The 25215-nt window shown below is 41.2% G+C and overlaps 1 protein-coding gene across 2 annotated transcripts in view; it reads right to left on the minus strand.

Moving 5' to 3' along the window:
* LOC148068040 (neuroligin-4, X-linked-like) overlaps positions 1 to 25215 on the minus strand; it is a 62746-nt gene that overhangs the window by 11834 nt on the left and 25697 nt on the right. For both annotated transcript variants that reach the window (XM_087803462.1, XM_087803463.1), the window contains exons 5-7: positions 22827 to 23277; positions 10287 to 10500; positions 8463 to 8587 (exon numbers count right to left, since the gene is read on the minus strand). In XM_087803462.1, the coding sequence (XP_087659588.1) occupies positions 8463 to 8587; positions 10287 to 10500; positions 22827 to 23277 (790 nt within the window). The remainder of the gene's footprint in view (positions 1 to 8462; positions 8588 to 10286; positions 10501 to 22826; positions 23278 to 25215) is intronic.

A 25215-nucleotide genomic window follows, 5' to 3' on the forward strand; every position in this document is an offset into this window, starting at 1 on the left:
ATGGATGGATGGATGGATGGATGGATGGATGGATGGATGGATGGATGGATGGATGGATGGATGGATGGATGGATGGATGGATGGATGGATGGATGGATGGATGGATGGATGGATGGATGGATGGATGGATGGAAAGACAGGTGGATGGATGGATGGATGGATGGATTCATGGATGGATGGATGGATGGATGGATGGATGGATGGATGGATGGATGGATGGATGGATGGATGGATGGATGGATGGATGGATGGATGGATGGATGGATGGATGGATGGATGGATGGATGGATGGATGGATGGATGGATGGATGGATGGATGGATGGATGGAAAGACAGGTGGATGAATGGATAGAAGAGCATTTGGATAATTAGATAGATAGATGAATAGATCGAAGACAGATGGATGGATAGATAGATGGACGTAAGGACCGATAGATGAATGGGAAGATAGATCGATAGATGATGGAGCAAAGGACAGATGGATTAATAGATGGCTAGATGATGGATGGATGGAAGGAAAGATGGATGAATGTATGTATTGATTGAAGGAAAGGTGGATGGCAAATGGACAGAAAGATGGATTTATGAAGAATATATGGAAGGACTGATGGATGAACAGATGGATGGACATAAGGACGGATGAATGAAAGGATGGATGTACATAAGGACAAATGGATGGAGAGAGAGAGAGAGAGAGAGAGAGAGAGAGAGAGAGGACAGATGAATGGACGAGCAGACAAGAGAGAGTCAGAGACTCTACTGTGTCTCACTTGTGCTGCGACTGAATCCTAATATTCTCAAATATTGATATTGATTAAACGACTGGATTAGAGCTGATCCTCGCACTGCAGCACTCGCTCTCTCTCTCCTCTTGGAACTGTTCATCTAACGCTCCTCAAACACACCTGCCACACCTGTTAACATCAGCCAATCAGAGGCGGCGGACTCGAGACAGGTGGAGAGTTGAAGCGGCAGAAGATTGTCAGAGACTTCAGGAGACAAAGGTGGTTTTGAAGTGGACTAAACATTCCGTGTGACAATGACTTCCTTCCACTTCCCTCAGTCGGGGTCTCAGGGTGAGGTACGTGAGGCAACAGGCAAGGGACACCCTGGAAAGGTAGCCAGCGAACACGACCACGGAGGACCACGTGTCCTCTGGATTCAAGATGGACTTCATTGGGAAGTGTTTGCGATTCCATCTCCTCTCCCGTCGGTGAGGATTTAGGGGACTTCCTGTCGTCTCGATGATGTCACAAACTTGGCCCCAGGGCGGAGATTTGTTGCGGATAAATCGGAAGGACAGGATAGGATAATGACGGATGAAAGACAAAATGTTTGTTCATTTTAATGTAGCGACTTGAGCTCAGTTGTCTTCATCTTCGTCCACATAAAGACACGTAAAAATATCCAAATATCTCCGTAAATCTTGTTTGTGGTAGACGTTTAAAGAATAACAAGTGATATAAACAGGAAGTACTGTAGAAGTAGAAGTAAGGGTAAATATTGCTTCCAGAGTAAATACAGTCGACTGTGTACACTGGAAGCGCTCACGAGTACTTCCTGTTTACATCAATGTTACTCTGTTATTAAAACTCTGCTACAAACGATGGTAAAATATAGAAAAATAGTAAAATATTGTTTCATTTTCTCTGGATTTTCTTGATGTCGAGGTTTCAACACAAGAGGACGTTACAGTCGAGCAGTATTTGGATGTTTTTAAGTGTCTTTTTGGACGAAGATGAAGACGAAGACAACTGAGCTCCAGTCGCTTCATTAAAATGAACAAATAATTTTGTCTATAACTTTAAAAGCAACGACTTCCTTCCACTTCCCTCAGTGGGGGTAAGAGGCAAGGGACACCCTGGAAAGGTAGCCAGCGAACACGACCGTGGAGTAAAGCTTGTCCTGGAGGTTCAAGATGGACTTGATCGGGAAGTGTTTGCGATTCCATCTCCTCTCCCGTCGGTGAGAATTTCGGGGCGAAAAAGAAAGACTTCCTGTCGTCTGGATGATGTCACAAACTTGGCCGTAAATCGGAAGTACAGGATAGGATAATGACAGATGAAAGACAAAATGTTTGTTCATTTTAATGTAGCGACTTGAGCTCAGTTGTCTTCGTCCAAATAAAGACACGTAAAAATATCCAAATATCTCCGTAAACCGTTTGTTGTAGGCGTTTAAAGAATAACAAGTGATATAAACAGGAAGTACTGTAGAAGTAGAAGTAAGGGTAAATATTGCTTCCAGAGTAAATACAGTCGACTGTCTACACTGGAAGCGCTCACGAGTACTTCCTGTTTACATCAATGTTTCTCTGTTATTAAAACTCTGCTACAAACGATGGTAAAATATAGAAAAATAGTAAAATATTGTTTCATTTTCTCTGGATTTTCTTGATGTCGAGGCTTCAACACAAGAGGACGTTACAGTCGAGCAGTATTTGGATGTTTTTAAGTGTCTTTTTGGACAAAGATGAAGACGAAGACAACTGAGCCCCAGTCGCTACATTAAAATAGACAAATATTTTTGTCTATAACTCGAAAAGCAACGACTTCCTTCCACTTCCCTCAGTGGGGGTCCCAGGGTGAGGTACATGAGGCAAGAGGCAAGGGACACCCTGGAAAGGTAACCAGCGAACACGACCGTGGAGTAGAGCTTGTCCTGGAGGTTCAAGATGGACTTGATTGGGAAGTGTTTGCGATTCCATCTCCTCTCCCGTCGGTGAGGATTTCGGGGCGAAAAAGAAAGACTTCCTGTCGTCTGGATGATGTCACAAACTTGGCCGTAAATCGGAAGGACAGGATAGGATAATGACAGATGAAAGACAAAATGTTTGTTAATTTTAATGTAGCGACTTGAGCTCAGTTGTCTTCGTCCAAATAAAGACACGTAAAAATATCCAAATATCTCCGTAAATCTTGTTTGTTGTAGGCGTTTAAAGAATAACAAGTGATATAAACAGGAAGTACTGTAGAAGTAGAAGTAAGGGTAAATATTGCTTCCAGAGTAAATACAGTCGACTGTCTACACTGGAAGCGCTCACGAGTACTTCCTGTTTACATCAATGTTACTCTGTTATTAAAACTCTGCTACAAACGATGGTAAAATATAGAAAAATAGTAAAATATTGTTTCATTTTCTCTGGATTTTCTTGATGTCGAGGTTTCAACACAAGATGGACGTTACAGTCGAGCAGTATTTGGATGTTTTTAAGTGTCTTTTTGGACGAAGATGAAGACGAAAACAACTGAGCTCCAGTCGCTTCATTAAAATGAACAAATAATTTTGTCTATAACTTTAAAAGCAACGACTTCCTTCCACTTCCCTCAGTGGGGGTAAGAGGCAAGGGACACCCTGGAAAGGTAGCCAGCGAACACGACCGTGGAGTAAAGCTTGTCCTGGAGGTTCAAGATGGACTTGATCGGGAAGTGTTTGCGATTCCATCTCCTCTCCCGTCGGTGAGAATTTCGGGGCGAAAAAGAAAGACTTCCTGTCGTCTGGATGATGTCACAAACTTGGCCGTAAATCGGAAGTACAGGATAGGATAATGACAGATGAAAGACAAAATGTTTGTTCATTTTAATGTAGCGACTTGAGCTCAGTTGTCTTCGTCCAAATAAAGACACGTAAAAATATCCAAATATCTCCGTAAACCGTTTGTTGTAGGCGTTTAAAGAATAACAAGTGATATAAACAGGAAGTACTGTAGAAGTAGAAGTAAGGGTAAATATTGCTTCCAGAGTAAATACAGTCGACTGTCTACACTGGAAGCGCTCACGAGTACTTCCTGTTTACATCAATGTTTCTCTGTTATTAAAACTCTGCTACAAACGATGGTAAAATATAGAAAAATAGTAAAATATTGTTTCATTTTCTCTGGATTTTCTTGATGTCGAGGCTTCAACACAAGAGGACGTTACAGTCGAGCAGTATTTGGATGTTTTTAAGTGTCTTTTTGGACAAAGATGAAGACGAAGACAACTGAGCCCCAGTCGCTACATTAAAATAGACAAATATTTTTGTCTATAACTCGAAAAGCAACGACTTCCTTCCACTTCCCTCAGTGGGGGTCCCAGGGTGAGGTACATGAGGCAAGAGGCAAGGGACACCCTGGAAAGGTAACCAGCGAACACGACCGTGGAGTAGAGCTTGTCCTGGAGGTTCAAGATGGACTTGATTGGGAAGTGTTTGCGATTCCATCTCCTCTCCCGTCGGTGAGGATTTCGGGGCGAAAAAGAAAGACTTCCTGTCGTCTGGATGATGTCACAAACTTGGCCGTAAATCGGAAGGACAGGATAGGATAATGACAGATGAAAGACAAAATGTTTGTTAATTTTAATGTAGCGACTTGAGCTCAGTTGTCTTCGTCCAAATAAAGACACGTAAAAATATCCAAATATCTCCGTAAATCTTGTTTGTTGTAGGCGTTTAAAGAATAACAAGTGATATAAACAGGAAGTACTGTAGAAGTAGAAGTAAGGGTAAATATTGCTTCCAGAGTAAATACAGTCGACTGTCTACACTGGAAGCGCTCACGAGTACTTCCTGTTTACATCAATGTTACTCTGTTATTAAAACTCTGCTACAAACGATGGTAAAATATAGAAAAATAGTAAAATATTGTTTCATTTTCTCTGGATTTTCTTGATGTCGAGGTTTCAACACAAGATGGACGTTACAGTCGAGCAGTATTTGGATGTTTTTAAGTGTCTTTTTGGACGAAGATGAAGACGAAAACAACTGAGCTCCAGTCGCTTCATTAAAATGAACAAATAATTTTGTCTATAACTTTAAAAACAACGATTTCCTTCCAATTCCCTCAGTGGGGGTCGCAGGGTGAGGTACTTCGGGTAAGAGGCAAGGGACACCCTGGAAAGGTAGCCAGCGAACACGACCGCGGAGTAGAGCTTGTCCTGGAGGTTCAAGATTGACTTGATCGGGAAGTGTTTGCGATTCCATCTCCTCTCCCGTCGGTGAGAATTTCGGGCCGAAAAAGAAAGACTTCCTGTCGTCTGGATGATGTCACAAACTTGGCCGTAAATCGGAAGGACAGGATAGGATAATGACAGATGAAAGACAAAATGTTTTTTCATTTTAATGTAGCGACTTGAGCTCAGTTGTCTTCGTCCAAATAAAGACACGTAAAAATATCCAAATATCTCCGTAAATCTTGTTTGTTGTAGGCGTTTAAAGAATAACAAGTGATACAAACAGGAAGTACTGTAGAAGTAGAAGTAAGGGTAAATATTGCTTCCAGAGTAAATACAGTCGACTGTCTACACTGGAAGCGCTCACGAGTACTTCCTGTTTACATCAATGTTACTCTGTTATTAAAACTCTGCTACAAACGATGGTAAAATATAGAAAAATTGTAAAATATTGTTTCATTTTCCCTGGATTTTCTTGATGTCGAGGCTTCAACACAAGAGGACGTTACAGTCGAGCAGTATTTGGATGTTTTTAAGTGTCTTTTTGGACAAAGATGAAGACGAAAACAACTGAGCTCCAGTCGCTACATTAAAATAGACAAATATTTTTGTCTATAACTCGAAAAGCAACGACTTCCTTCCACTTCCCTCAGTGGGGGTAAGAGGCAAGGGACACCCTGGAAAGGTAGCCAGCGAACACGACCGTGGAGTAGAGCTTGTCCTGGAGGTTCAAGATGGACTTGATTGGGAAGTGTTTGCGATTCCATCTCCTCTCCCGTCGGTGAGGATTTCGGGGCGAAAAAGAAAGACTTCCTGTCGTCTGGATGATGTCACAAACTTGGCCGTAAATCGGAAGGACAGGATAGGATAATGACAGATGAAAGACAAAATGTTTGTTCATTTTAATGTAGCGACTTGAGCTCAGTTGTCTTCATCTTCGTCCACATAAAGACACGTAAAAATATCCAAATATCTCCGTAAACCGTTTGTTGTAGGCGTTTAAAGAATAACAAGTGATATAAACAGGAAGTACTGTAGAAGTAGAAGTAAGTAAGTAAGTAAGTAAGTAATATTTATTTATATAGCGCTTTTCGAGACCAGGGTCACAAAGCGCTTAAACAATCAAAACAAGTAAGGGTAAATATTGCTTCCAGAGTAAATACAGTCGATTGTCTACACTGGAAGCGCTCATGAGTACTTCCTGTTTACATCAATGTTACTCTGTTATTAAAACTCTGCTACAAACGATGGTAAAATATAGAAAAATAGTAAAATATTGTTTCATTTTCTCTGGATTTTCTTGATGTCGAGGCTTCAACACAAGAGGACGTTACAGACGAGCAGTATTTGGATGTTTTTAAGTGTCTTTTTGGACGAAGATGAAGACGAAAACAACTGAGCCCCAGTCGCTACATTGAAATAGACAAATATTTTTGTCTATAACTCGAAAAGCAACGACTTCCTTCCACTTCCCTCAGTGGGGGTAAGAGGCAAGGGACACCCTGGAAAGGTAGCCAGCGAACACGACCGTGGAGTAAAGCTTGTCCTGGAGGTTCAAGATGGACTTGATTGGGAAGTGTTTGCGATTCCATCTCCTCTCCCGTCGGTGAGGATTTTGGGGCGAAAAAGAAAGACTTCCTGTCGTCTGGATGATGTCACAAACTTGGCCGTAAATCGGAAGGACAGGATAGGATAATGACAGATGAAAGACAAAATGTTTGTTCATTTTAATGTAGCGACATGAGCTCAGTTGTCTTCATCTTCGTCCAAATAAAGACACGTAAAAATATCCAAATATCTCCGTAAACCGTTTGTTGTAGGCGTTTAAAGAATAACAAGTGATATAAACAGGAAGTACTGTAGAAGTAGAAGTAAGGGTAAATATTGCTTCCAGAGTAAATACAGTCGACTGTCTACACTGGAAGCACTCGCGAGTACTTCCTGTTTATATCAATGATACTCTGTTATTAAAACTCCTGCTAAAAACGAGTGTAAAGTATAGAATTGTTTCATTTTCTCTGGATTTCCCTGATGTCGAGGCTTCAACACAAGAGGACGTTACAGTCGAGCAGTATTTGGATGTTTTTAAGTGTCTTTTTGGACAAAGATGAAGACGAAAACAACTGAGCTCCAGTCGCTACATTAAAATAAACAAATATTTTTGTCTATAACTCGAAAAGCAACGACTTCCTTCCACTTCCCTCAGTGGGGGTCGCAGGGTGAGGTACTTCGGGTAAGAGGCAAGGGACACCCTGGAAAGGTAACCAGCGAACACGACCGCGGAGTAGAGCGTGTCCTGGAGGTTCAAGATGGACTTGATTGGGAAGTGTTTGCGATTCCATCTCCTCTCCCGTCGGTGAGGATTTCGGGGCGAAAAAGAAAGACTTCCTGTCGTCTGGATGATGTCACAAACTTGGCCGTAAATCGGAAGGACAGGATAGGATAATGAAAGATGAAAGACAAAATGTTTGTTCATTTTAATGTAGCGACTTGAGCTCAGTTGTCTTCATCTTCGTCCAAATAAAGACACGTAAAAATATCCAAATATCTCCGTAAACCGTTTGTTGTAGGCGTTTAAAGAATAACAAGTGATATAAACAGGAAGTACTGTAGAAGTAGAAGTAAGTAAGTAAGTAAGTAAGTAATATTTATTTATATAGCGCTTTTCGAGACCAGGGTCACAAAGCGCTTAAACAATCAAAACAAGTAAGGGTAAATATTGCTTCCAGAGTAAATACAGTCGATTGTCTACACTGGAAGCGCTCACGAGTACTTCCTGTTTACATCAATGTTACTCTGTTATTAAAACTCTGCTACAAACGATGGTAAAATATAGAAAAATAGTAAAATATTGTTTCATTTTCTCTGGATTTTCTTGATGTCGAGGCTTCAACACAAGATGGACGTTACAGTCGAGCAGTATTTGGATGTTTTTAAGTGTCTTTTTGGACGAAGATGAAGACGAAAACAACTGAGCCCCAGTCGCTACATTGAAATAGACAAATATTTTTGTCTATAACTCGAAAAGCAACGACTTCCTTCCACTTCCCTCAGTGGGGGTAAGAGGCAAGGGACACCCTGGAAAGGTAGCCAGCGAACACGACCGTGGAGTAGAGCTTGTCCTGGAGGTTCAAGATGGACTTGATTGGGAAGTGTTTGCGATTCCATCTCCTCTCCCGTCGGTGAGGATTTCGGGGGGAAAAAGAAAGACTTCCTGTCGTCTGGATGATGTCACAAACTTGGCCGTCGCCCCGGGGCAGAGATTTGTTGCGGATAGATCGGGAGTGAGCGCTCGTCCAGCGCGGCGCCGCTCTTACGAGTCGCGGCGTTGCCAGAAAACCGACCTCCGCGCGGAGACAGAAATCAGATTCCCCCCATTTCCCATCGACAGCTGTGCAGTTTCCTCCCTGCCCTCTAATTATATGTCAAAACGTACTCCGGCGAAAACCGGCGATAAAGACTCTGGAAACGTAGTACTTTGGCGCTGAAGGGTGTTAATAAAGATGTTAGCGGCGACTTCGGACGGAGACTCACCCGGTCTTGGCGAAGTTGGTCCAGTAAGTCATGACGACGGCGCTCAGCATGACGTCGTTCTTGGAGAAGTTGCAGTTGAACAGGTCGGTTGGACCCACCATGGGGACCCCGAACACGTACGGAACCTACAAACACAATCACAATCAATGAATGTTTTCCCCGGGATCGCGCAGGAACAACGTCGTCCCCCCTGACGATTCATTTTCATCTTCCGCTGAAGAAGTCTCCAGACGCTTCCAAACCAGAGAGGGAAACTTAATCTCTCCATCTGGTCCTGTGGTCTCCGAACAGCTGGAGGCGAATTCATCCTGTTTTTTTAATCAGTATCAGTCAACACAACTAAATTAAATCAAACATTATGACCAGAGGGTCCAACCCCCTTTCTTCAGGCTCCCCTACTTCCTCCGTATACCCCTTAAATCCAGGGGAAAAGGGGGCAAATGGTCGGTTGAAGAGATTGGACGATGGATGGATGGACCGTAATTTCACCCAAACTTCACTCATTTTCTACTCTCATGTTGACTAATGTTGGATCATTTAATAAGTAGTAATGTGTTCTTTTTTTAGAGTCATAGACCAAAATGTTTGTTCATTTTAATGTAGAGAAAGCTATCTTAAACTCAAGTTTTAAAGTTTCACTCATTCTCTACTCTTATGTCGACTAATGTTGGATGATTTTCAGACTAATCTGTTCTTTTTAGAGTAATAGGCAAAAATGTTTGTTCATTTTAATGTAGCGACTGGAGCTCAGTTGTCTTCGTCCAAATAAAAACACGTAAAAACATCCAAATACCTCCGTAAATCTTGTTCGTGGAAGACGTCTAAAGAATTAAAAAGAAGTTAAAAGAAGTGATATAAACACTACAAGTACTCCGGGTAAATATTGCTACCGGAGCTAATACAGTCGACTGTCTACACTGGAAGTGCTCGCGATATTTACCCGGAGAACTTCCTGTTTACATCGATGTTACGCTGTTATTAAAACTCCTACAAACGAGTGTAAAATATAGAATTGTTTAATTTTCTCTGGAACAATTCGATGTCGCGGCTTCAATTCAAGAGGAAGTTAGAGTCGAGCAATATGGAGGTATTTGGCTGTTTTTAAGCGTCTTTTGGATGAAGTTCATGAGCTACATTAAAATGAACAAACATGTCTGTCTATAACTCTAAAAAGAACAGATTACTCTATAAAATAATCCAACATTAGTCGACATAAGAGTAGAGAATGAGTGAAACTTTCACTTTAAAACTTGAGTTTAAGCTAATGCTAAGCTAAGCTAAGCTAGGTTTTTATCGTCCTTTTGTTTTTTTATGCGTATGTTGGAAAACTAAACTAAAATAAGGAAAACATCTTTTGAAGTCCATTAGGCATACGTTAAAAGTTTGGCAAAGAAAATATATATAATTCAAAAATATATAAAATGTTAGTTTTGTATCCATATAAAATATTAAATACCAATAAATAAATAAATTATAATTATTACAGATGTGACAACGAACCTCCATTTCTTAAAAATACTCCATGATAAAAGACAATAAATGTTAAAATCTATATTATAGAGTCAAGTTAGTTCTGTTATGACAAGGACATGAGTGATATATATACCCAGAAATACTATGAACAAAGATGTTTTTAGTTATAAATAAATAAAATAGTTATTAGTCAAGAGTTGACTCGACAAAGAAGACCAAGAATCCAGAGAATACTTTTTGATTTGCTGCTTCTTTCTTCAATAATATCTTGCTGAGTGACCGTGTTTTCCATGTTACCAAATACGTTTTAAATGAAAGTCCGTGAACCTGGTCCGGGAACCAAACCCTCACCTCGTCTCCGTGCGCCGAGTCGGCCCAGGGGGGCGTGGCCTCGCTCTGACAGTGGTGGTAGAAGGAGTAGAAGTAGGTCGGCGACCCGTACTGAGCGTGGAGGTCGGCGGTGGCGATGGCCGGCGCCACCCACTGGTGATCCGTGAACAGCGCCACCAGGGTTTTCCTGCGGGTCTCGGCGTTGTCCCGGTCGGCCCAGTCGGTGTACATGAACCTTCGACGAGAACGGAGGTTAGTCGATCTGCTTTTCTTTTTTGACCCACGATGCATTGCAAGATGATGCTTTTATAATCTTAAGATGTCTCTCGTTAGCTTAAAAAGAAACATCAACGATTGTGATTCTTCAACATCTGATGGCTTCTCAGGCTTTGGTTTCCAAAGAATTTCCAAGTGATAATATGTTCTAGAATTCCATCTTGATACCTAAAGGTCATCTGAAGGTCACTTGTACGTAGTGATGTGCTGATGAAGCTTCACGAAACAGTGTCATGTTGTTTAGAGGTCAGTAGGTGGCGCCATTATTGTCATTTTTTTGTCAGTTGCTGCAGTAGCCATAGTTTTGATCGACATCTATTGCTTTAGTTTGTTTTAACTGTTCAACCAATCACTGCCTTAGACTGATGTTCGTCCCGCCCACTTCATTTGCATATGGAAAACAAAATGTCAGAATGAAAGAATGTCAAAATGTATAAACACCTACTATATAGAAGACAAAATGTATAAATAAAAGTCTAAATGTATAAATGACTTATATTGATATTAATCCACACACTTATTTATGGATTTATATATTTTGTTAAATATTTATACATTTTGTTACGTATTTATGAATTCATACATTTATTCATACATGTTGTGCATATGATTGTGTAACTTAGTCGACAAATATATAATATATATATAAAGTGAAGAAAAGTTTGTTAAAAATCATAACTTTATTTACTACACATACTGTTGTTAACTGCAAGAAAAATGATCACAATCCACTGGATGAAAATAAACCTGCCAACATTGGATCAATGGAAATAGAAACTAAAGTTTACCAGATGTAAAAAAAATGACCAACTGCAGCTTAAAGTCCCTTTGTTTGAAAAAAGATGGTCTCCTGTCGTTCATTATTACAGTCAAGAACTGGTTGGTTGGTGAGCAATTAATGTAGTAATAGTATTGTAATACAGTTGTGATTTGTTTTTATGGATTTGTTTTACTTCTCTTCCTCTTCACCCCTTCTTTTGTTTCAGTTCTGAAGAACTAAAAGTATAACTGAGATGCACACACACCTACACACACACCTACACACACACTTACACACACACACACCTACACACACACCTACACACACACTTACACACACACACACACACACACACACACACACACACACACACTTACACACACTTACACACACACACACACTTACACACACACACACACCTACACACACACTTACACACACACACACACCTACACACACACACACACCTACACACACACTTACACACACACACACCTACACGCACACACACACACACACACACAACACTTACACACACACGCACATACACACACACCTACACACACACTTACACACACACACACACCTACACACACACTTACACACACACACACACACACACACACACACTTACACACACACACACGCACACACACACACACGCACACCTACACACACACTTACACACGCACACACACTTACACACACACACACACTTACACACACACACACACCTACACACACACTTACACACACACACACACTTACACACACACACACACCTACACACACACTTACACACACACACACCTACACGCACACACACACACACACACACAACACTTACACACACACGCACATACACACACACCTACACACACACTTACACACACACACACACCTACACACACACTTACACACACACACACACACTTACACACACACACACTTACACACACACACACACACACACACACTTACACACACACACACGCACACACACACACACGCACACCTACACACACACTTACACACGCACACACACACCCCCACAATAATGTGACTAGTCTAAAGATTGATAGTGAGCAGGAAGTGAGCAGGAAGTGAAGACCCTCGAGCAGAAGTCGTTTCACGTCCAGCACTGAAGTCTCTACATCATGTGGTAACAGAGTCGAGGAAGCTATCAGCCAATCAGAGGAGACCTGGAGCTAAAGGCCAACAAGACTCTGCGGTCAGACGTCCTCACGAGCCTCGTCATCAACACAACAGCTTCTGGTTTCACACTCGCCGCGGTTTCACGGACGCAGCCGCACGGACCAGATCCTCGCCGACACTCGTGCACGGATCTCTGGTCTCGACCACGTTCTGCACTTAAGAGAGTCGAGGCTGGAGTTACACGTGAGCCTTAATGGATCAGAACGTTCAGCATCTGCTGAGAAGAACATGGACGTACATCAGCCTCTCAGCACGTCAATGAAGGACAACAAGAGTCACTGAAATCATTAGAGTAAATAAAAATGACTCTTTTCACTGAAATATTGACATTAGAAAATGATCTTAAGCTCCGCCTACTGAAAACTCTTTGTTTTTCTGGAGATGAAATCTTGAGTTTTTAGATTCGTTCTGTTGACACATGTTCACGCCGTATGTGACAGTATTGATCGACGTTGCAGTATTGATCGAAATTGTTCTGACACCACCAGGGGAAGACAGTCTTATCTCAAATTCTGTCCAATCTTATATATTGCCGCTTTAAAACAAAGTTAACCCTTAATAACTTAGTAACTTAGTAACTGAGTAACTGAGTAGCGTTAATAATTAGTATAAGGAGTTTTAAGGTTTGGACTTAGATACCTAGTCCTGAAATGAAAGGTCACAGGAAGTTCTAAAAGGGCAACTAGTCTGAAACTCTCCTCTCATGTAGTAAATGTTCTTCAAGACGCAGTAACTTCTCATCATGACCATGTTTTACACTTTATTACTTAATATAAAGTTGCTCTGAAATCTGGACGAACGAGAGGTTACGAGAGTCTATTATGACGTAATAATCCTCCTCAAGCTGTAATCACACCCCGCTTTCTTTATACAACGAGTCCCTTGGAGGTGGAGAGTGGGTGTGGTTATGGTCAACAAGATTTCATCTCCAGAAAAATAAACTGTATTCAGTGGGCGGAGCTTAAGATCATTTTCTATATCAATATTTCAATGAAAAGGAGTTTTGTTCAAACACACACTGATGATACAATAGAGTCACACAACAACACACACACACACTGATGATACAATAGAATCACACATCACAACAACACGCACACACACAGACACACTGATGATACAATAGAGTCACACAACAACACACACACACACTGATGATACAATAGAGTCACACAACAACACACACACACACTGATGATAAAATAGAATCACACATCACAACAACACGCACACACACACACACACTGATGATACAATAGAGTTACACAACAACACACACACTGATGATACAATAGAGTCACACATCACAACAACACACTGATGATACAATAGAGTCACACATCACAACAACACACACTGATGATACAATAGAGTCACACATCACAACAACACACTGATGATACAATACAGTCACACAACACACACACTGATGATACAATACAGTCACACAACACACACACTGATGATACAATATAGTCACACATCACAACAAAACACACACACTGATGATACAATAGAGTCACACATCACAACAACACACACTGATGATACAATAGAGTCACACATCACAACAACACGCACAAACTGATGATACAATACAGTCACACACCACAACAACACACACACACACTGATGATACAATAGAGTCACACACCACAACAACACACACTGATGATACAATAGAGTCACACATCACAACAACACACACAAACTGATGATACAATACAGTCACACACCACAACAACACACACACACTGATGATACAATAGAGTCACACATCACAACAACACACACTGATGATACAATAGAGTCACACACCACAACAACACGCACAAACTGATGATACAATACAGTCACACACCACAACAACACACACACACACTGATGATACAATAGAGTCACACACCACAACAACACACACTGATGATACAATAGAGTCACACATCACAACAACACACACAAACTGATGATACAATACAGTCACACACCACAACAACACACACACACTGATGATACAATAGAGTCACACATCACAACAACACACACATGCACAGACACACACACACACGCACACACACTAGTTCAACTTGAAGTTATCAATTGTGTTCTTGTGTATTTTTAATTTTCAGTTTGGTCGTCGTGACTAAAGTCTTGAATAAAGTGTGTTTGTCGCATAAACGTCTCCAACATTTTGTTATTCATCCAAACTTTGCTCCAGGAGTCATTTTGCTAATGAACTCAAAAACCTTCCAATTCGCAGACATGGCCGCGTTCGTTTCGAACAGAATTCAAGAAATATTATTTTGGGTCGTTCAGAACTGCCATCTCAGGTTCAGAACTACCATCTCAGGTTCAGAACTACCATCTCAGGTTCAGAACTACCATCTCAGGTTCAGAACTGCCATCTCAGGTTCAGAACTGCCATCTCAGGTTCAGAACTGCCATCTCAGGTTCAGAACTGCCATCTCAGGTTCAGAACTCCCATCTCAGGTTCAGAACTGCCATCTCAGGTTCAGAACTGCCATCTCAGGTTCAGAACTACCATCTCAGGTTCAGAACTGCCATCTCAGGTTCAGAACTACCATCTCAGGTTCAGAACTACCATCTCAGGTTCAGAACTGCCATCTCAGGTTCAGAACTGCCATCTCAGGTTCAGAACTGCCATCTCAGGTTCAGAACTACCATCTCAGGTTCAGAACTACCATCTCAGGTTCAGAACTGCCATCTCAGGTTCAGAACTACCATCTCAGGTTCAGAACTACCATCTCAGGTTCAGAACTGCCATCTCAGGTTCAGAACTACCATCTCAGGTTCAGAACTACCATCTCAGGTTCAGAACTGCCATCTCAGGTTCAGAACTACCATCTCAGGTTCAGAACTACCATCTCAGGTTCAGAACTACCATCTCAGGTTCAGAACTACCATCTCAGGTTCAGAACTGCCATCTCAGGTTCAGAACTACCATCTCAGGTTCAGAACTACCATCTCAGGTTCAGAACTGCCATCTCAGGTTCAGAACTACCATCTCAGGTTCAGAACTACCATCTCAGGTTCAGAACTGCCATCTCAGGTTCAGAACTACCATCTCAGGTTCAGAACTACCATCTCAGGTTCAGAACTGCCATCTCAGGTTCAGAACTACCATCTCAGGTTCAGAACTACCATCTCAGGTTCAGAACTGCCATCTCAGGTTCAGAACTACCATCTCAGGTTCAGAACTACCATCTCAGGTTCAGAACTACCATCTCAGGTTCAGAACTACCATCTCAGGTTCAGAACTGCCATCTCAGGTTCAGAACTACCATCTCAGGTTCATAACTGCCATCTCAGGTTCAGAACTGCCATCTCAGGTTCAGAACTGCCATCTCAGGTTCAGAACTGCCATCTCAGGTTCAGAACTGCCATCTCAGGTTCAGAACTGCCATCTCAGGTTCAGAACTGCCATCTCAGGTTCAGAACTGCCATCTCAGGTTCAGAACTACCATCTCAGGTTCAGAACTGCCATCTCAGGTTCAGAACTGCCATCTCAGGTTCAGAACTGCCATCTCAGGTTCAGAACTGCCATCTCAGGTTCAGAACTGCCATCTCAGGTTCAGAACTGCCATCTCGGGTTCAGAACTACCATCTGAGGTTCAGAACTGCCATCTGAGGTTCAGAACTACCATCTCAGGTTCAGAACTGCCATCTCAGGTTCAGAACTGCCATCTGAGGTTCAGAACTGCCATCTCGGGTTCAGAACTGCCATCTCGGGTTCAGAACTGCCATCTGAGGTTCAGAACTACCATCTCAGGTTCAGAACTGCCATCTGAGGTTCAGAACTGCCATCTGAGGTTCAGAACTACCATCTCAGGTTCAGAACTGCCATCTCAGGTTCAGAACTGCCATCTCAGGTTCAGAACTGCCATCTCAGGTTCAGAACTACCATCTCAGGTTCAGAACTGCCATCTCAGGTTCAGAACTACCATCTCAGGTTCAGAACTGCCATCTCAGGTTCAGAACTACCATCTCAGGTTCAGAACTGCCATCTCAGGTTCAGAACTACCATCTCAGGTTCAGAACTGCCATCTCAGGTTCAGAACTACCATCTCAGGTTCAGAACTGCCATCTCAGGTTCAGAACTGCCATCTCAGGTTCAGAACTACCATCTCAGGTTCAGAACTGCCATCTCAGGTTCAGAACTGCCATCTCAGGTTCAGAACTACCATCTCAGGTTCAGAACTACCATCTCAGGTTCAGAACTGCCATCTCAGGTTCAGAACTGCCATCTCAGGTTCAGAACTACCATCTCAGGTTCAGAACTACCATCTCAGGTTCAGAACTGCCATCTCAGGTTCAGAACTGCCATCTCAGGTTCAGAACTACCATCTCAGGTTCAGAACTACCATCTCAGGTTCAGAACTGCCATCTCAGGTTCAGAACTACCATCTCAGGTTCAGAACTACCATCTCAGGTTCAGAACTACCATCTCAGGTTCAGAACTACCATCTCAGGTTCAGAACTACCATCTCAGGTTCAGAACTGCCATCTCAGGTTCAGAACTACCATCTCAGGTTCAGAACTACCATCTCAGGACACCATTGTCTGGTGTTGTTGGCAGCAAGTGATCCAAGAGAATACCACTAGTTAGTTCTGAAGGAACCCGGAGAAGGTTTGAGGAACGCCTTCGGGTTCGCGGTGGTCGGGGAGAAGGTTCCGAGTGAAGACCTCGGGTCGTGAGAAGGAGGAAGATCCATGTTTACTTCGAGATTTAAGTCTTAAAGGTACTGTTAAATATTGATGATCCAGTTCAACACCGAATGACAGGTAAAGAAACGTTGCCTTCTGGGTAATTTCTTCTCATACAACGTTTGTTTCCACTTAAGAAATTATTGTTTTTTCTGCACTGTAACATATTTTATTTGTACTAAGTAAAGTACATGATTGATTAAATGGTGGTGGATAAAACTATCACTCAACTGTGGGTTACTTGAAGTACTTTAAAGTATCACTCAACTGTGGGTTACTTAAAGTACTTTAAAGTATCACTCAACTGTGGCTTACTTAAAGTACTTTAAAGTATCACTCAACTGTGGCTTAGTTAAAGTACTTTAAATTATCACTCAACTGTGGGTTACTTAAAGTAATTTAAAGTATCACTCAACTGTGGGTTACTTGAAGTACTTTAAAGTATCACTCAACTGTGGGTTAATTAAAGTACTTTAACGTATCACTCAACTGTGGGTTACTTAAAGTACTTTAAAGTATCACTCAACTGTGGGGTACTTAAAGTACTTTAAAGTATCACTCAACTGTGGCTTACTTAAAGTACTTTAAAGTATCACTCAACTCTTGGTTACTTAAAGTACTTTAAAGTATCACTCAACTGTGGCTTACTTAAAGTACTTTAAAGTATCACTCAACTGTGGGTTACTTAAAGTACTTTAAAGTATCACTCAATGGTGGTATCACTCAACTGTGGGTTACTTAAAGTACTTCAAAGTATCACTCAACTGTGGGTTACTTAAAGTACTTCAAAGTATCACTCAACTGTGGGTTTACTTAAAATACTTTGAAGTATCACTCAACTGTGGGTTACTTAAAGTACTTTAAAGTATCACTCAACGGTGGTATCACTCAACTGTGGGTTACTTAAAGTACTTCAAAGTATCACTCAACTGTGGGTTTACTTAAAATACTTTAAAGTATCACTCAACTGTGGGTTACTTAAAGTACTTTAAAGTATCACTCAACGGTGGTATCACTCAACTGTGGGTTACTTAAAGTACTTCAAAGTATCACTCAACTGTGGGTTTACTTAAAATACTTTAAAGTATCACTCAACTGTGGGTTTACTTAAAATACTTTAAAGTATCACTCAACTGTGGGTTACTTAAAGTACTTTAAAGTATCACTCAGCTGTGGGTTACTTAAAGTACTTTAAAGTATCACTCAACTGTGGGCTACTTAAAGTACTTTAAAGTATCACTCAACTGTGGGTTACTTAAAGTACTTTAAAGTATCACTCAACTGTGGGCTACTTAAAGTACTTTAAAGTATCACTGAACTGTGGGTTACTTAAAGTACTTCAAAGTATCACTCAGCTGTGGGTTACTTAAAGTACTTTAAAGTATCACTCAACTCTTGGTTACTTAAAGTACTTTAAAGTATCACTCAGCTGTGGGCTACTTAAAGTACTTTAAAGTATCACTCAACTGTGGGTTACTTAAAGTACTTTAAAGTATCACTCAACTCTTGGTTACTTAAAGTACTTTAAAGTATTACTCAACTGAGGGTTACTTGAAGTACCCTAAAGTATCACTCAACTGTGGGTTACTTAAAGTACTTTAAAGTATCACTCAACTGTGGGTTACTTAAAGTACTTCAAAGTATCACTCAGCTGTGGGTTACTTAAAGTACTTTAAAGTATCACTCAGCTGTGGGCTACTTAAAGTACTTTAAAGTATCACTCAGCTGTGGGTTACTTAAAGTACTTTAAAGTATCACTCAACTGTGGCTTACTTAAAGTACTTTAAAGTATCACTCAACGGTGGTATCACTCAACTGTGGGTTACTTAAAGTACTTCAAAGTATCACTCAACTGTGGGTTTACTTAAAGTACTTTAAAGTATCACTCAACTGTGGGTTACTTAAAGTACTTCAAAGTATCACTCAACTGTGGGTTTACTTAAAGTACTTTAAAGTATCACTCAACTGTGGGTTACTTAAAGTACTTCAAAGTATCACTCAACTGTGGGTTACTTAAAGTACTTCAAAGTATCACTCAACTGTGGGTTTACTTAAAGTACTTTAAAGTATCACTCAACTGTGGGTTACTTAAAGTACTTTAAAGTATCACTCAACTGTGGGTTACTTAAAGTACTTTAAAGTATCACTCAACTGTGGGTTACTTAAAGTACTTTAAAGTATCACTCAACTGTGGGTTACTTGAAGTACTTTAAAGTATCACTCAACTGTGGGTTACTTGAAGTACTTTAAAGTATCACTCAACTGTGGGTTAATTAAAGTACTTTAAAGTATCACTCAACTGTGGGTTACTTAAAGTACTTTAAAGTATCACTCAACTGTGGCTTACTTAAAGTACTTTAAAGTATCACTCAACTGTGGGTTACTTAAAGTACTTAAAAGTATCACTCAACTGTGGCTTATTTAAAGTACTTTAAAGTATCACTCAACTGTGGGTTATTTAAAGTACTTTAAAGTATCACTCAACGGTGGTATCACTCAACTGTGGGTTACTTAAAGTACTTCAAAGTATCACTCAACTGTGGGTTTACTTAAAGTACTTTAAAGTATCACTCAACTGTGGGTTGCTTAAAGTACTTTAAAGTATCACTCAACTGTGGGTTACTTAAAGTACTTTAAAGTATCACTCAGCTGTGGGTTACTTAAAGTACTTTAAAGTATCACTCAACTGTGGGTTACTTAAAGTACTTTAAAGTATCACTCAGCTGTGGGTTACTTAAATTACTTTAAAGTATCACTCAACTGTGGGTTACTTAAAGTACTTTAAAGTATCACTCAACGGTGGTATCACTCAACTGTGGGTTACTTAAAGTACTTCAAAGTATCACTCAACTGTGGGTTTACTTAAAGTACTTTAAAGTATCACTCAACTGTGGGTTACTTAAAGTACTTCAAAGTATCACTCAACTGTGGGTTACTTAAAGTACTTTAAAGTATCACTCAACTGTGGGTTACTTAAAGTACTTTAAAGTATCACTCAACTGTGGGTTACTTAAAGTACTTTAAAGTATCACTCAACTGTGGGTTGTTTCCGACCTCATTAGAACATTGTTAATAATTGAACAGAATAATTACTGTTATCAGATAAATCAGTGAACATGAAGTTAAACTGAATCATGCAACTTGGAAAAAGTATTTAAATTCAGATGATGTGTGTAATAACTATTGGCAAAAACATGTATTTTTGTTGCTCGTACACGCCGGTGATGAGTAAATGACCGAAATATAAGAACGAGGATACTATTTTCATTTAGATGATATGTGGCTAATGTTAAGCAGTACAACTACTTTGTGCCTTCAGTAGTACCAACTTCTATCGTCAGTACGAAATCCAAAGGTACTATCTTTCCAAACGACAACAGTAATTACCACAAATAGGTTCAAACACCTTTGTACAGCAAGTTCTAAGAACTTCATCAGTTCAAATCCCTGCGACATGAAGAAGTACTGATGGAAATACAAATCCTTTTGAGGTATTATCTTGATGGCTTGTTTGCACAGCTCCAGATATTAGTGGATGTAGTTTTTGGTGAACGTTAAACTAACATCGGTGTTTCATGCGACTTCAAAAGATTCGACCCGAGGCTCCTTCGTTTTATCTTCTCGAGGATTTTTCCCAGAGAGTCAGAGTAGAAACTCTGCCTCCGTAATGAACGACACAAATCAAAATAAAAAGCTGTAGAGTCGTGTTAGTCGTTATATTTCCAAAATTAGAAAGTATATTTCAAAATCTGTGGTTGAATAAAGCGGTTTATAACTTAATAAACCGCTTTATTCAACCACGTTATTCTTATGAGTTCATTTAAGCTGCTAAGAGAAGTTGCTACTTTCTAAATACTAATGTTTGTTTCTCTATACATGAAATCATTTATATTTATTTATATTTATTACGTTTTGAATGACGGTGGTGCAGTGGTTAGATCGCCTCACAGCAAGAAGGTTTTTGGTTCGCTGGTATGAGTGTGTGTGCGAATGGTTGTGTGTTTTTGTGTGTCCTGAGACAGACTGGCGTCCTGTCCAGGGTGTCCCCCGCCTCTCGCCCTAATAAACTGGGATAACCTCCCCCCGCGACCCCTATAAGGGACTAAGTTGTAGAAAATAAATGAATGGCACGATTCTTGGACCATCCTCGTTTTCAAAATGCAACTAATTACTGCAGGAAATGGAAAACAATGTTACGTAGTGTTGCTTTAAAGTCAGTCTAAAGTTGGTGTTAAAAATGCAACAATCTCTTGATTAAAACTGGCTTTTTTTATCCTTAGTTTTATCTTCTAATGAGCTTATCTAAGTATTTTTGCGCTGAAAAGTAGTGCTGGACTGACGAAGCTTCGGTGTCATATTGTTTAGATCTGGGGTGTAAGTCTGGATCAGATCACTGATGGAAGGTCTGACCATGAATAGATATGAAAGTAAGAACCAGAATTTTCAAATGATCCTGAAAGAAACTGGCGGCCAGTGAAGAGTTTGAAGGAGAAATGTGAGTTCTTCTACTAGAGCGGCCAGTGAAGAGTTTGAAGGAGAAATGTGAGTTCTTCTACTAGAGCAGCCAGTGAAGAGTTTGAAGGAGAAATGTGAGTTCTTCTACTAGAGCGGCCAGTGAAGAGTTTGAAGGAGAAATGTGAGTTCTTCTACTAGAGCGGCCAGTGAAGAGTTTGAAGGAGAAATGTGAGTTCTTCTACTAGAGCGGCCAGTGAAGAGTTTGAAGGAGAAATGTGAGTTCTTCTACTAGAGCGGCCAGTGAAGAGTTTGAAGGAGAAATGTGAGTTCTTCTACTAGAGCAGCCAGTGAAGAGTTTGAAGGAGAAATGTGAGTTCTTCTACTAGAGCGGCTCAGAATTCTGGCTGCAGAGTTTTGTGGGCGTCGTATTGTTCAGAGGTCAGTAGGTGGCGCCATCAGTTAAAAAAACGATGTCATGTTTCATTATAAAAGTTGTTAAAAACAAAGGAAAATATTTGTGGTCTTTGAGAATAACGACACTGCATCATGAAGCTTCATCACACCATCACTATTGCAAAGTATAAGCTATTATAAGGTCTTGAATTACATTTTATAGATTTATCAAAAGTTTTGCCGTTTTATATTATTATGATAAAAATATGCTACTTAAGAATTCCATTAAGTGTTGCTCAGGTTTGCTCCGGGAACTCCGGTTTTCTCCCACATTCCAAAAAAAATACAGCAGTAGATTGATAACTTGAGGGAAATTGTCCGTAGGTATGAGTGTGTGTGTGAATGGTTGTCTGTCTTTGTGTGTCCTGAGACAGACTGGCGTCCTGTCCAGGGTGTCCCCTGCCTCTCGCCCTATGATACTGGGACAGGCTCCAGTCTTTCTATGACCCCGGTAAGGAATAAAGCCGTAGACAATGAATGAATGAAATGAAGGTAGGAATCTTGTCGTCCTCCTTTCAATGACAATGGCTGCCACAGTAAGTCTTCGGACCCTAAGAGTCATTGGTCATCTTCTTCTATCTGGCACCTTCAAGTCTACTCACTGCTCTACCTGGCGTGTCTTCTTGAGAACCAGAACACAAGACCTACTCAGTATCAAAGAGCGTAGAAAGACTCACCGGATGCTCTCCCTCAGCGTGTCCCGTCCTTCCGGGTATCCGTACAAACTATCCACAAAATCCGACACGGCGAAGTCAAAGTCCTCGGCGGTGACCCCGTCCTCCGAGTCCACGATCCCTTCCACGAACTTCACGCCCTCGCCCTGATTGACGCCCAGCATGACGTCGTAGTTGAGGAACTCCCCCTGCTCCATCAGGATCTGCGGGTCGTCCGGGATCACGTCGCCGTCGATGACGGGCGCGAAGGCCGTGTGGTACTTGGCCGGCGTGATGTTCTGCTCCACCAGTTCCCGGTAGCTCCGGCCCTGCAGGCAAGCCACCAGTTGGGTGCTATCATCGATGCCGCAGCCCACCCTCTCCCCGAGCTGTCGGGCGTACTTGCTGGGCTGGTAGTTGACGGCCCAGCTGGCCAGGGCGCTGCCGCTCTGGATTATCGCCCTCTGGAACAAGTCTAAGGGAGGAAAGTGCAGACGCAGGATTATGCATGTTCACATATGAGGGTGTGCTCGGCGAAAATCTGCTCGCCACGCATAAATGAATACCAACACATCGCCGCCGTTTTTGTGTTGTTGTGTGACTCTATTGTATCATCAGTGTGTGTTGGTGTGATGTGTGATTCTATTGTATCATCAGTGTGTGTTGTTGTGATGTGTGACTCTAGTGTATCGTCAGTGTGTGTTGTTGTGATGTGTGACTCTATTGTATCATCAGTGTGTGTGTTGTTGTTGTGATGTGTTACTCTATTGTATCATCAGTGTGTGTGTTGTTGTGACGTGTCACTCTATTGTATCATCAGTGTGTGTGTTGTTGTGATGTGTGACTCTATTGTATCATCAGTGTGTGTGTTGTTGTGATGTGTGATTCTATTGTATCGTCAGTGTGTGTGTTATTGTGATGTGTGATTCTATTGTATCATCAGTGTGTGTGTTATTGTGATGTGTGACTCTATTGTATTATCAGTGTGTGTATGTTGTTGTGATGTGTGAATCTATTGTATCATCAGTGTGTGTGTGTTGTTGTGATGTGTGACTCTATTGTATCATCAGTGTGTGTTTTGTTGTTGTGACGTGTGTCTCTATTGTATCATCAGTGTGTGTGTGTTGTTGTGATGTGTGACTCTATTGTATCATCAGTGTGTGTGTGTTGTTGTGATGTGTGACTCTATTGTATCATCAGTGTGTGTGTGTTGTTGTGATGTGTGACTCTATTGTATTATCAGTGTGTGTATGTTGTTGTGATGTGTGACTCTATTGTATCATCAGTGTGTGTGTGTTGTTGTGATGTGTGACTCTATTGTATCATCAGTGTGTGTGTTGTTGTGATGTGTGATTCTATTGTATCATCAGTGTGTGTGTTATTGTGATGTGTGATTATATTGTATCATCAGTGTGTGTTGTTGTGATGTGTGACTCTATTGTATCATCAGTGTGTGTTGTTGTGATGTGTGATTCTATTGTATCGTCAGTGTGTGTTTTGTTGTTGTGACGTATGACTCTATTGTATCATCAGTGTGTGTGTGTTGTTGTGATGTGTGACTCTATTGTATCATCAGTGTGTGTGTTGTTGTTGTGATGTGTGACTCTAATGTATCATCAGTGTGTGTTTGTACAAAACTCTCTTTTCATTGAAATATTAACATTAGAAAATGATCTGAAAACACTTTGTTTTTCTGGAGATGAAATCTTGTTGACCATAACCACACTCGCTCTGCTGTGATTGGTCAAGCATGGAGGTTTGTCACTGCGTGTCTTCAATCCCGGAAAGTCTCTACTTCCAACAGACTTGTTGTATAAACAAAGCGGGGTGTGATTACAGCTGGAGGACGAGTGAAGCCATTATTACATCATAATAGACTCTCGTAACCTCTCGTCTAAGGGAGGAAAGTGCAGACGCAGGATTATGCATGTTCACATATGAGGGTGTGCTCGGCGGAAATCTGCTCGCCACGCATAAATGCATACCAACACATCGCCGCCGTCCACGCCCACGTTAAAAAAAAAAAAGCCGACACACCAGCGCATTTATGACCACGTTCAATATTTATCAGGAACAGGATTAGAGCTGCAGGTCTATGTAAGTGTAAGCAACACGGCCTCATTTATTCATGCGGCCTAAAAATAAACCGCGTCGCTCGCGTCTCCGCCGGTTCCCACATGAGCGACCTTAAGTGTAGTCGAGGCACCGGTTAAGTGTCGTGTGCGACCGCCTCGTCTTTTTTCGGAGCGGCAGAGGCGGCAACACAACAAACAAACTCCTTGATGCTAACGAAGCTGAATGAGCAGATCGAGCGTGACCGTTCGCCGGAGACCAGGTTTATAATTAGAGTCCGTGGCCCATTTTGGGCAGCGGCGTCCAGCTGTGGCCTCACGGAGAGACCGCCGGCGTTAAA

This window comes from Callionymus lyra, chromosome 12 (assembly GCF_982586985.1).
Source record: "Callionymus lyra chromosome 12, fCalLyr1.hap1.1, whole genome shotgun sequence".
NCBI lineage: Eukaryota > Metazoa > Chordata > Actinopteri > Syngnathiformes > Callionymidae > Callionymus > Callionymus lyra.